The sequence below is a fragment of the Pelophylax lessonae genome (genome assembly GCF_965119305.1).
Source record: "Pelophylax lessonae genome assembly, chromosome: 3".
NCBI classification, from domain to species: Eukaryota; Metazoa; Chordata; class Amphibia; order Anura; family Ranidae; genus Pelophylax; species Pelophylax lessonae.
Genome location: NC_138770.1, coordinates 187,082,481 through 187,096,296, shown reverse-complemented (window position 1 = coordinate 187,096,296; position 13,816 = coordinate 187,082,481). Strand labels below are relative to the sequence as shown.

The following is a 13,816-nucleotide window of genomic DNA, read 5'->3' as shown; positions in this document are numbered from 1 at the left end:
TGGTCTTCTACCAGACCTTGCACCTTCTGTTTCCCAGTTCTGCCCCCAGCTTCTTCCCAGCAGTGATACTTGGTAAATGGTCGGACTGTGATGTAAGGAATGGTGGGAGACACTTGACTTCTGATGGCAAGGGGAGCTTGGCATCTGATGTAAGGGGGCAGTAGGGTGCTTTGTACATCTAGTCTTACAGATTCAGCTGCTCACAATGAAATGGAGTTCGACACCTCTGCTCTAGAGGAACCATTGGGTTCTTTGGAACTCTTGTTGAGAGGTTGGTTTAGAGCATTCTCAAACAGGAACTTTCATCACTGATCTAGGTTTGGTTGTACTTCACTACACTGTCATCACATAGAACCCCCTTTATATCAATCCACATATTGGCCTCCTTTCAATGGCTGCTTAGAATTGTAGTTTGCTGGCATGCACTTGCATCGCCAGTTCTTTTTCTTTGCCCAGAGTTGAGCTTTTGAAAGAAAGGTGGGAGAAATAAGTAGGCCTCCAGCCAGGCACTTTTAGAAAACTTCAGAAATGGCTATCCCTATATTTCTTTCATAATCGGTGTACTAAAAACACTGGCCAGTATATGCCACATTTCACAAACCTCTCAATATATATTTTGTGGAGTTAAAAATTGCCACGCCCCTATTTTTTTTTTTTTTTTTTTAGGAAAATATGCCTTAAAGTTGGCTACATCTGCATTCATTCCCATAATCCCCGGTTATAATTTAACTGTATGTACTGTACAAAGGGCCATTTAAAGCTGAACTACATGTTATTTTAAATAATGCTGCTGTAAGTATCTGGTGTTGACTGGATATCAGTTTCCATAAACCCCCACACAGCTGCGCTCCTCCCTGAGAGAGGGAGAGGCAGTAAAGAGCTAGTTAGATGTGCTGCATTGCACATAGGCTGACGAGGAAAATTCTGATAGATGAGCAGAGGGATGACCTCATCAGTGCACCGCTGCTCCTTCATTGATCAGTCACAAGCTGGGGATGGGAGGTGATCAGACTGTCTGTTTTTTAACCACTGAGGAAAAAGGCTTGTGACTTTCCTGCAAATCTCTGGTTCGAAAGGACTAAAATACAAATCATTTGGTAAGCCAAATCACCTTCCATATATGCTCTTTATATTTAGCTGTCAATCTGATTGCCTCCTCTGCCATTAGTACCCAGCTTTCCATTGATATCTATTGCATGCATACACTATCATAAATGGGTTGATGCCGCTCTAGGTGAGAGATTAGTATCCAGTCTGTGCTGGGTGCACGTCTAGTCCGTGGACCATGGAAGTAGCGATTGTATAGGAAATGGTTTGACAGCAACTCCAGTGTCAGCAGATAAAGTCTTTATTTCTGCAAAACAATGAACAGACGCCTCAAACAGCATACGCGTTTCACGAATCAGGTTTGCTTATTCATTGCAATTGCAAGGAATAAGACGTTGTAATTCTTGAAATGCGTCTGCTGTTTGAGGCATCTGTTCATTGTGCTGTCATGTTTTTGGAGAAATAAAGACTTTTTATTCGCTGACACTGGAGTGCTGTCAAACCATTTCCTATACAATCTATTGCATGCATGTCATTCATTTATCTTTTACATTGGGTGTTGTGAAAATGAAAGTCAAACCTTGAGAAGCTCAATCATTCTGAAACTGAAGTTTGAACTTGAAACCCACGCCTAAAGATCATACTCTCCCTATATGGTAGGAAATGCAGATTAGGCCATTTAGCCTGACAATCATTTGTGTACTTCATCTCTATGGTGAGCACATAACAGTGCCTTACCGTGTTTAGTATCATGTTGTCTTGGTCTTTTATAAAGTTTTAATTTTATTAAAGAAGATATTTTTCCCCACTGGTGAGAGACTGTAACCTCCTTTATCTGTCCTCTCCCAGGGCTGGATGACTAAATAACAGCGTTCCTGGACTGCTTCTCTGCCAAGCTCCAAATGGTGAGTAGCTGATTAATTTCTCGTTCAAGCAATATGATTATTTGAGTAGCAAAATGAGAACAGTAGAACCAGTAAGGTTTGACAATATTTTACTGGTTCTGCTGCTGTAAAAAACTCCGGCAGCATGGCTTTCTGCATTTTGCACATTGTGTGCATCCTCTCTCTTTGCACTGACCTATTACCACTTAAGGACCAGGCCTATTTCTGACACTTATTGTTTACAAGTTTAAATCATTATTTTTTGCAAGAAAACTACTTGGAACCCCCAAATATTATATATATTTTTAGCAGAGACCCTAGAGAATAAAATGGAGATCTTTGCAATACTTTGTCACACCGTATTTGCGTCTTACAAACGCAATTTTTTAAAAAAATTTAAACTTTTTTTAAATTAAAAAATAAGAAAACGGTAAAGTTATCCCAATTTTTTTCTATAATGTGAAAGATAATTTTACGCCGAGTAAATAGATACCCAACATGTCATGCTTCAAACGTATGCACGCTCGTGGAGTCCAACATTGGTACAAGCTCCATAGGCGACATTTAAAAATGTCTACAGGTTACCAGTTTAGAGTTACAGAGGAGGTCTAGGGCTAGAATTATTGCTCTTGCTGTAAGGATCGCGGCGATACCTCATGTGTGGTTTGCACACTGTTTACATATGTGGGCGCGACTTGCGTATGCGTTTGCTGCTGCGCGCGAGCGAGGAGGGGCGGGGTGCTTTAATTTTTTTTTTTTTTTTTTTTCCTATTTTATTTTTACACTGTCCCTTTTTTTTATTTATTTTTTTTAAAATTGATCACTTTTATTCCTATTACAAGGAATATAAACATCCCTTGTAATGAAAATAAGCAGGGCGGGTCCTCTTTAATGTGAGATCTGGGATCAAAAAGACCTCAGATTTACACTACACAAAAAAATGTAATTTTTTTTTTCAGCATGACAAAAATGGGCCCTTTAACGCCGTTAGGAAGAAGCGACGTATGACGTCCTCCAAGGCCATAGAGTCGAGTGGATGCCATCTTGCCCTCACTCGACTTCCTGCCTAGGACTACAATGGACCGGATAGTTTTCCCTGCTACCGAAGGTGGTGCTCAGTGGCAGCTTGGAAAGTACCTAGCTGCGCCCAGAAGAGTACTTCGAGTGTTAAATTTTGGCACCCAGAAAGCATCCTGCATGGGGGGGTATACTGTGGCACCCAGGAGAGTATTTTCCATGGTATACTGTGGCAACCAGAAGAATACCCTGCAGGGAATGAAATGGCATTTGGGAGAGCACCCTTAATACATTTTGTTGCACGCAGTACATTACTTGCATGGTTTACTGTGGCCCTTGGGAGAGTTCCCTGCATGGTATACTGTGCACCCAGGAGAGCACTTTTCATGGTGTACTTAGACAGCCAGGAGGGTACTCTTCTTGACATGCTGTGGTACCTGGGAGAGCACCTTTAATGGAGTATTGATGCATCCAGTAGAATTCCATATATGGTTTATAGCTTCACTCAGCAAAGTACCCTGCATTGTGTACTTTGGCTTTAAACAAATAATCAGACAATTGTAAAGTATACGAGTGGTCCACAGCAGCCAGCCAGATGTCAGCGGGGATATATCAAAAGGAAATTACAGCATGTTTTGTTCCCTGTGGGCAACACTAGTTTATACCTTTCCCGCGAGACACAAGGGAGCGCCCAGTGCCAATCCCCTTCTAAAGATGCTAAGTGTTTGTTTAGTACATTGTACAACTGGGTGCAGTAAGGTCTGACATGGAACAAGCATGCACCACTGTAAAGGCAGACATCCTTATTTGCATACCTAGCTCAGGTGAGGGACACAAAATTACTGATGCAAGAAGTTTGAATGAGAACCAAGAAACTAGCATTGCTGAAATAAGAAGCAGTGATGACAGCCTCACTGCTTGAGCTGCAGACTATGAACAAATGAAATTGATAAAAAAAATAAATTGAAATGCAAGGTGCCAGTCAGTTCGCAAAGGAGGAAGAAGTCACATTAACCACTTGCTGACCGACCTATAGTAGTTTTACTGCTACAGGGTGGCAGCTGTGCGCCGGATCACGTATATATACATGATTCTGCCTGCAGGGGCACCAGCTGTGTACATTAAAGGGGAAGTAAACCCTCCTGTAATTTTCAGCCAAGAAAGCTGCCATCTTGGCCTCTGTTTAATCTGCAACTGCCGTGATGCTACACATGAGATCTATTATGACACCAGCCATTGGATGCTTTGAAAGTTTGCTTGAGAGCAGAACCAATGTGACAGTTAGCATTTCCAGTGCGCTGGAAATGTTAACTATTTTTTTTAAACTATCACATCGATGGGTTTACTTCCGCTTTAAAGCTGGCCATAGCAACCAAGGGTGCAGGAAAGAAAATTCCTTGATTCCCCCATTAACACAGTCAGTGTTGATGGGGGAATCCCTCCCACTGAGCTATTGTGTTCTGCCGTCGGGGGGGGAATTGTCCCGGGCGGGGGAAAACATAGGGACATAGGGATTATTGCTAGCGGCTAAAGCCGCTGGCAATGATCACTTGAAAAATCTGACAGGCTGGTTGATCGATCAAATTTGGTACAATAAGCCTTCCCATGCATAGTTAGAATCTTGGCTGGTACCTGCTGAACTGGCTAAGATTCGAACTGTCTATGGCCGGCTTTACTAAAATAGAAGCACTCCAGTCTACTTTTAATAGATTAGAATTAATCCTTTCAAAATTAAAAGACAAGATTATTTTTTAAAATTGAAAGATGAAAACATCACAAAATATAATGCCTAATATCTTTTGAATTAGGAAAACAACTCTCTATATACAGCGCAGGAGCTGCCACTCTTTTAACCGGTTGCCGACCGCCGCACGACTATATACTGCGGCGGTCAGCCCCGGCCAGGCAGAGTGACGTATCGGTACGTCACTCGCCTGTCACTGACTTGCGAGCCTATCGCGGGCGGGCGCGCGCCCGCCGCGGCTCGTTCACAGACAAGTCAGTGCGTGTGACCGGCGGACTCGATGTCCGCCAGTCACACTGCGATCGCTCCTGTGAAGGGAGAAAGACAGAGCAGCTTGTGTAAACAAGCTGCCTGTCAGTTCTCCCTGTGTAAAAGTGAAGATCTATCCGTTCTACTATGTAGAACGGTTGATCTTTGCTTTTACACCAATAGGAATGTCCCTACACAGTTAGAATCACGCCCCTAGGACACACTTAACCCCTCCCTGTCCAATAAAGTTAACCCCTTCCCTGCCAGTGTCATTTTTGCAGTAACAGTGCATATGTATAGCACTGATTACTGCAGTAATGTCACTGGTACCCCCAAAAGTGTCAAAAATGTCAGTCAAGGGTCCGATCTGTCCGCCGCAATGTCGCAGTACCGAAAAAAAAATCGCAGATCGCCGCCATTACGCGTTAAAAAAAAAAACACCAAAAATGACAAAAATCTTTCCCTTTGTTAGTAAACGCGATAACTTTTGCGCAAACCAATCAAAATACGCTTTTTGCGATTTTTTTTTTTTTTTTTACCAAACATATGTAGCATAAAACAAATTGGCCGAAAAATGTTAAAAAATTTTGATTTTTACTTTTTTTTTGGGGGAATTTCATATAAAAAAATGTGAAAAATATTGTTATTTTTGCAAAATTTATGCTCTTTTTTTGTTTATAGCGCGTGATCAAAAAATCGCACAGGTGATCAAATACCACCAAAAGAAAGCTCTGTTTGTGGGGAAAAAAAGGACGTCAAATTCGTTTAGGTACAGCGTCGCACGACCGCGCAATTGTCAGTTAAAGTCACGCAGTAAAAAATCGCAAAAAAACCCCTGGTCCTTTAGCAGCCAAATCCTCCGGGGCTTAAGTGGTTAAATTATTATTATTATTCAGGATTTCTATAGTGCCAGCAGTTTGCGCAGCGATTTGCAATGTTAGAGGGAGACAATACAGTTACAATACAATAAAATACAAGAGGATTAAGAGGGCCTACTCAGAAAAGCTTACAATCTAATACGGTGGGGCAGGTGGTACAAGAGGTAATAACAGTAGGGAATGAGCTGATGGAAGATTAGTTGGAGGTGTGATAGGCTTCCCTGAAGAGAGGAGTTTTCAGGGATCGCCTGAAAGCAGCTAGAATAGGAGATAGCCGTACAGGTAGAGCGTTCCAAAGGATGGGAGAGGCCCTGGAGAAATCCTGGAGAAGAGCATGAGAGGAGGAGACAAGGGAGCTTGAGAGTAGGAGGTCTTGAGAGGAGCGGAGAGGACGATTTGGGTGATATTTGGAGACCAGATTGGTGATGTAGCTCGGGGCAGAGTTGTGAATGGCTTTGTATGTTGTGGTTAGTATTTTGAATTTAATTCGCTGGGCAATCGGCAGCCAGTGTAGGGATTGGCAGAGAGGGGAGGCAGACACTGAGCGGTTGGTAAGGTGGATAAGCCTGGCAGCAGCATTCACAATGGACTGAAGAGGGGATAGCCTATGAAGTGGTAGGCCTAAGAGAAGGGAGTTGCAGTAGTCGAGGCGAGAAATAACTAGGGAGTGAATGAGTAGTTTGGTGGTTTCAGTTGTTAAAAAGGGGCGAATTTTAGAGATGTTGCGGAGGTGAAGTCTACAAGTTTTAAATGTTATGTCATTGTTCTCTGCTTCTTCGTGTGTTTGGATAGTATGGCTTACAACGAACCGGAGAGGGAATTCTACCCTACACATATTTTTTTTTTCCTGGTTCAGAACTTCTCAGCTTTTTTATGTATGGGAGAAGTGGTTACAAAAGAACCATGCAGGGTGATAAGCATTTGTGTACTTTGTTAACAAGCATGATACAGGAAAAAGGTGCATTGTCAATCGGACTCCTGTAATTAGCCTGCTTTGGCCATCGTCAGTGATTTATTACCATAATGCATATACTGTATATTATTGGCTGTGTTGACACCCTGAATCTGAATGAATGAAAACTTGTTTATTTTAGGTATTCATTATTGTAGCCATGTAAGACATATTTGGCATCACAATGAAAACAGTAGACATAAAGCAGATATAAACAAAGACACAGGGTGTCCATCTATATATACAATGGTTCTCAGCTACCCAGCCGAGGAAGCAATTTTCTGCACTCACTTCCTTTTCTGCAGATAAGCATCCAGTGGTGTCCTCTGCTAGCATCCTATTGTATGGTTATCATGAGAAGCAGCAGGAAGCTCCTCTCTGGCTTATAAAGCAAGAAAGGCAAAATATATTTAGGAATTTTTAGCTCTACAAGGACGATTCGGTAACCTGTATCCGCCAAGTGCACAGTTTATTTTGATGCTAAATGCCAGATGAAAAAATGTAATAACTGGGTTATTTATTTCCAGTGTTCATGCAGCAGATACTAAATGTGTGTAGCTCTTTGTAGCATATATGAAACCATACATGCCCCAGTTTTACACTTTAATATTCTATCATCCCAGGAACCTGCTCACTTTGGGGTTAGTTGAGCAGGAGCCAATTATTAGACTCCTAGGTTCCTAAATTGTTGAAGGGCCAGGTTGTTCTAGAATTTTGTTTGTGCATGTAGAGTATGGACATTAAATTTAACCAAATATTCCTGGACTATGACTGGACATAGCAGAATTGCTGAGTATTTAGGATCAAATGTAGAGCTACACATTGTATATCCCTAGGTAATGTGATATGCATGCCAATTTATGCATTTGAATATACTGCCCTAACCTAACTCTTGGTAACTGTTTTGGAAAACGTTGCCTATCTTCAGCTCAGAACTAAAGCTGAGCCATAGACGGCTCGAAATTTGGCCATTCAGCCCACGAAAGACCAAGAGAAAAATCACTTAATTCCCCCATCCACACCAAACCACGTGGATGGAGACATCCCTGGTGTATTCAGGCAGCTACGGCTTCTGCTCTGAAAGGATGCAATGGTGGTTAGGCCATTCATTTTCCAATTGGTTCAGTCAACTTGTAAGCCTAGGTTCACACAAATGTGGTGAAGGAAATGCAGCAATCCCTGCAGGTTACCCACATTGCATTGCAACCGCACTATGTTTGCAATCCAAAGTTGACACCCCAAATTCATCAAAAACACAGGGTGAGTTTGCCTGCACTGGATCGTATAGAACAACATGACCACGCAATCTGTTTGCAGTGCGGCTCCAAAAAAGATGCCTGCACTTCTTTGGTGCCATACGGTGCAATTTGAGCCCATTCAAAATGAGAACAGCACACTGAATTGCATGTGAATAGCACAGGAATACCGTGTGATTTGACATACGAGTTATTGTGTGAACTGGAGCTATATCAAAGTCTGTCAAGCTGGGTGATGGCTTTTAATGGTGACCTTTTAAGGCAAGCCTTTGAACCCCATTCCCAAAATCCCACAGTGCAGTGTTAGTACCACACTACAGAAATACTTGCATTGCCTTCTCAAAAGTGTGTGCTTGGGGGGAGTTGGCATACTGTGTGAACGTCTGGTCCAAAACAGTTATCAATTTATCCTGATTTTTATTAAAAAAAAAATTTCCAAAACCAGTTTAGCAATGTTATTAAGGTTAGTGGTTCTTGTTTAGTTTTATTGTAGTTTAAAGTGGCTCTATGACCTAAAATGCCTATGTTCCTAAAATAAGTATGTCAATTATAGTCAACAGAGTTTACAAATTGAGGAATAAATAGTGTTTATCTGTAACAAACACACACACACACACAAAAAGTAGAAACGTCTTACTCTACAGACTGGTGAATTTAACTTCTATTCTAGAAGATTCTTGAGAGTTTATTAAAAAAACAAGTCTACAGGCTTGAAAAATTCAGTTTGCAAATGGGCTAAAAAGTGGCTAAAAGACCAAATTTAGAAAGTAGTGGTTAGAGGAGATGTACAGCCAAAGCTTGTTTGGCTATTCTTTTCCTGTGGATCACAGGAGTGAAGTTCGTTGTCGGGTAATGTCACAGAGCCGATCCATGCTGGGGAAAGATCTCAACCATTGTCTTGATCCACCCAGGAGCCTGGACCAGCACCTGGCTCAGCCTCTCAGCGGGCCTCTGAGAGCCTGAGCCACCTGCTCTCACCCCCTCCACAGCCTAGCACTTCAGTGAGCGCACGCTGGGAGAGGGGGGCATTGGCAGAGAAGAGAGCCATGACTGACAGTCATCAGCTCTCACAGAGAACTGAGCAATCAGCGGTGTTTGGTCCTTCAGTCCCCATCTAGAACCGGGGGGCAAATGCAGCATTCGATCGATGCTGCATCCACCTTCTTAAGTATGATTTCTAAAAAAAATAGTTTTTATGTTTAATATTCTAAATGAATGGTCTGAGGTTATAAGTGGTGTACCCCAAGGTTCAGAGTTTGGAACGTTCTTTCTTAACCTATAAATGATATAGTTTGGTATATTAAAAGTACCAATTTACAAACCAAACTCAAGGCACTGTTTAATTGGGAAACTATGTGGCAAGTGAGGTTTAATGTTGATGAATGTAAACTTATGCAGCTGGGGGGCTTAAAGCATGCATGGGTCATACATACTAGGAGGAGAACAGCTGGGAGAATCAGTGGTGGAAAAGGATGTGGGTGTTCTGGTAGTTTATAGACGTAATAATAGCTTGCAATACCAAGCTGCAGGTTTCTTAAGCTAGCAAAACACTTTCTTGTATTAAAAGAAGTATAGACTCCAGAAAGAGAGCGAGAGATATCATTATGCCCCTGTACAAATCATTAGTAAGACCTCATCTGGAATACACAGTTCAGTTTTGGGCACTAGTTCTCAAAAAGGATATCGGGGGAACTAAGGAAAGTGAAGAGAAGGGCAAGCAAACTGATAAGAGGCATGGAGGATCTCAGCTATGAGAAAAGATTAGAGGAACTGAATTTATTCTCTCTTGAGAAGAGGAGATGGGGGGGGGGGGGGGGATATGATCAAATACATAAGTAGTCTGTATAGTGAACTTGGTGTTGAGTTATTCACTTTAAGGTCGCCACAGAGGACAAGATGGCACCCTTTACGTCTAGTGGAAAAGAGATTTAATCTCCGAATATGGAAAGGCTTCTTCCTTCACAGTAAGGGCTGTGAAAATACGGAATAGAATCCCTCAAAAACTAGTTCTGGCCAGCTCAGTAGATTGTTAAAAAAAGAGCTGGATTCAGGGGTCAAGTCCTGGGGAAAAAAGTGTGGGAACTCACCCAAGATACACCCGTGCCCCCCCCCCCCCCCCAAAATAAAACATTTCCGCTCATATATTTCACAGAAAATGCAATGCAACATTTATTGTAAGGGGTGTGCGGGTGGCACGAGAATGCAAATGTGCAGTGGACTCACTGCTCCACTTACCTGGCACCTCTGAAATCGATGTCCCCGGGCCTGCTCCTTGTGTGCTGGCTGTGTCTGGCTCCTCTGCTGCGTGCTGCTGCCTCGCCTTACCGGTGACTCCGCTGATGCTGTCCACACGCTCTGGGCCTTCAAATGCATAAACATGAAACATTCGTGACAAATTGGTCAAATAAACACATAAACATGAAATATTCCTGACAAAGGGCATCAGTCACGATTCACAAATATTTCATGTTTATGCATTTGAAGGCCCAGAGTGTGTGCAGACAGCATCAGTGGAGTCACCGGTAAAGCGAGGCAGCAGCACACGGCAGAGGAGCCAGACACAGCCAGCACACAAGGAGCAGGCCTGGGGACATCGATTTCAGAGGTGCCAGGTAAGTGGAGCAGTGAGTCCACTGCACATTTGCATTCTCGTGCCACCCTCACACCCCTTACAATAAATGTTGCATTTTAGAAGTGGCTGGTAAGGTAAGTGGAGCAGTTCAGCTGTAAAATTCTGTCAGCACGTCAGCCACATTATCATTTTCAGGGGTGTGTAAGTCATGCTGACAGAATTTTACAGTGTGAGGGACAGTATGGGAGGCAAATGTGCAGTGAGTTGACTGTGGAGACTCACTGCTCCAGTGACTCACCTCCCAGGCAGACTGCCACACAGCCACAGTGCCACTTTCTAAAGCCAGCCTGCTCCTCTGACTGCTGCAGTTTTCTACTGGCAGTGTGAGTCCACAATGGACTCACCCCTGAAAATTACAATGTGGCTGACATGCTGACAGAATTTTACAGTGTGTGAGGGACAGTATGGGAGGCAAATGTGCAGTGAGTGGACTGTGGAGACTCACTGCTCCATTGACTCACCTCCCAGGCAGGCTGCCACAGAGCCACAGTGTCACTTCTAAAACTGGCCTGCTCCTCTGACTGCTGCAGTTTTCTTCTTCTGGATATGCTGCTGCTCTCTGTCTCTGCTCTGCTGCCGGCTGCCTTCTTCACCTTTCCTCATCGCCTCACCAAGCGATCATCGATTCAATACAGAATGCACTCCAGTCATGCCACGCCCATGCCTGTCCATTCAGCGCGCGCTCTAGGCCTGGGCTGGGCCTGTGAGTGGCTGGTGGTTCTTGTTGCTGGGCAGCGCACTCTCCTGCTCGTGACGTCATCCGCTGTGCACTTCCCTCTCCGCCGGCCTGTTTGCAGAGAGAGGCGCCGCGATCGGCAAGACGCTGCGGCTGCCTGCACTGCACTGTAAGTTCTGGCTGCCCTGGTCCTGCAGGAGGTTGGAGGAGCAACGGGAACTGCGTTCCCGCTGTGGAAATAATGCGGGGACGCCGTTCCCATGCGTTCCTGCAGGACTCGACCCCTGGCTGGATTCATTCCTAAATGCATAAAATATAATCAGATACTAATATTTATAATAACGTCAGGGATTGTTAAATGTCTAATTGCTTCTTGGGCGATCAGGAAGGATTTTTTTTTCCCCTGCTAGGGCAAATTGGGTCATGCTTGATTTTGTTTTGTTTTTTTTTGTCTTCCTCTGGATCAGCTGTGGGTAGATGACGGTTTTCTATCTATCTGTCACCTATGCAGTGTCATACCTCTTCGGATGTTAAGTTATTGGAGGTTAACAAGAAAAGATTTTAGAATAAAAAGCTGTTTATATATAATATCTTGGAGTGTATCGTAAATTGTAAGCAGTTGCTGAGAGGCCCTTCTTTCACAGTTGAGGTCTTGTCCATCTTAAAGTTGATCCAAAGTCGAGACTATTTTCTCTTTGTTCATAGATTGGGGAGGACTAAAACTTTTTTTTCCATCTGTGTCTCACTAGAGGGCTTCCTTTCCTTTCCTGCCTAGGAGATTCAACAGGAAGCAAGGGGATACCTTTGCAATTTTGAGGGAAGTTTCTTCTAGGACCGTTTTCATGGGAACAAGTGTCCCTTCTGGAAGATTTTTGCATTATTCCTGTTCAGGTGGCAAATCAAAATTTTGGATTTTCCCCCACTTATTTTCCCATTGATATTCGTGATCAGGGCAATTACAGGGGTTATATCTCCCTAATGAGGACACAGACCGCAATAAAAACCTGACAGTCGTTCTAACCACTACCCACTCCATTCATTCAAATGTAAAATAACGTTTTGCATTTAGCTATACTTTAAGGAAGAACTGTTGTTGGGTACGGTAATTGCACCCACCCAGGTTCTGCCTTTCATGCCCCCAGTGCAGTATAGGCTAGTGACCGCGAACACATGGCAGCAAAAAGTAGTTCTTGAAGTCTGATAAACAAAGTCCACCGTGAGCAGTGATCAAGATTAATTTTCCATTCTTGGCCTCTGCTTCTGATGGCATTGCAGCTGATCAGTACAGGCCGTGCTCAGTCATTCACACAACTGCACATAACTCACCGAGTATGAATGGACCGTGGTTTAATTATATAGACTGACCACAGCAGCTGTGACTAGAGTAACAACAGCATTGGATCTTACCATTACATTGTGGAAAATGAACTATGACTAGACATCATAGAATTGCAGAATATTTAGGAGCTAGTGACGAACAAAGCAGTAAAATAATTAAAGCTATGAAAAAATATTTATTAAAGTAAATCATTTTTAAAATCGATGCAGTGTCCAAAACTATAAACATAAAACTTGTTTGGTAACCTGCGTTAAGACCTGGGTGGAAAAGTGGAGAACAGTGGGGGTGGGGGGTGTAGGGGAACGGGAGAAGAAATACATTGGAGAAAGGGGAAGGTATCCTTCAAAGTCTAATGCCTCGTACACACGCAACGATTATCGGCCGACCCATCGGCCGTCTTTTGTCCCGTGTTGTTGTGTTGGTTGAAATGTGCTCTAGACTTTTCTCAGCCAACAAAAACCAACTTCAGAAGTGATGTCATGTGCTGGTTTACTTTCCGTGTGTTTTTTCTTCTCTGAGCATGCCCAGTCTTGCTCATCAGATTTTTGTCTGCCGAAATCTGTACTGACTGACGGAAAATCGGCCGTTGTGTTGACGGCCAACAAAAATTTTATAGCCTGCACACCAGATTTTGTTCGGCCGAAAAGTCGGAGTCGGTTGTCGAAAGCATCATACTAACAAGCCGAAAATCGGCCGATCGGACGTTGGCCGAAAATTCGCGGCCAACTATCGATGCGTGTGTACGAGGCATAAGGGCCTAAGGTGTGGCATGGAATTTTAAAAGCAGGTTATGCTAGAGGGGCTCAGAGAAAGAAGAACTTATTGTAGCCAGAGTTCCTAAATTTCTAGAAAGTTAGGTTGTGAATTGATAAGAACACTGGATAGTTTCTCATTATTGAGCAGTGTATTCATGTTCTCTTTTAATAAATTAAGTCTTTTTCCAGGCTTTTACAGTAGTGTGTTTGGAAGCCAGAAAGAAAAAGGCGGCCAGCTTTTGCTGGGAGGTAGTGAGCACTGGAATAGTTTGATGTTTGAAGGCTATCCAGCGGTCCTTCGATAAAATAAAGCAAGGCGTGATCTCTTAGCCAAAGTTCCTCAAAGTTCCTTTTTCTTGGACAGGACCACCGTTTATGTAAGACCTC

At 43.1% G+C, this 13,816-nt stretch overlaps 1 protein-coding gene across 2 annotated transcripts in view; it reads left to right on the top strand.

The window, feature by feature from the left end:
- The window catches only part of TFDP2 (transcription factor Dp-2), a 170,752-nt gene that overhangs the window by 44,118 nt on the left and 112,818 nt on the right, over window positions 1–13,816 (top strand). Inside the window, exon 2 of one of the 2 annotated variants that reach the window (XM_082251672.1) lies at window positions 1,897–1,952. The exons of the other annotated variant lie outside the window; for it this stretch is intronic. Within the exon in view, the coding sequence (XP_082107798.1) occupies window positions 1,950–1,952 (3 nt within the window). The 5' untranslated portion in view covers window positions 1,897–1,949. The remainder of the gene's footprint in view (window positions 1–1,896; window positions 1,953–13,816) is intronic. 2 annotated transcript variants of the gene reach the window in all.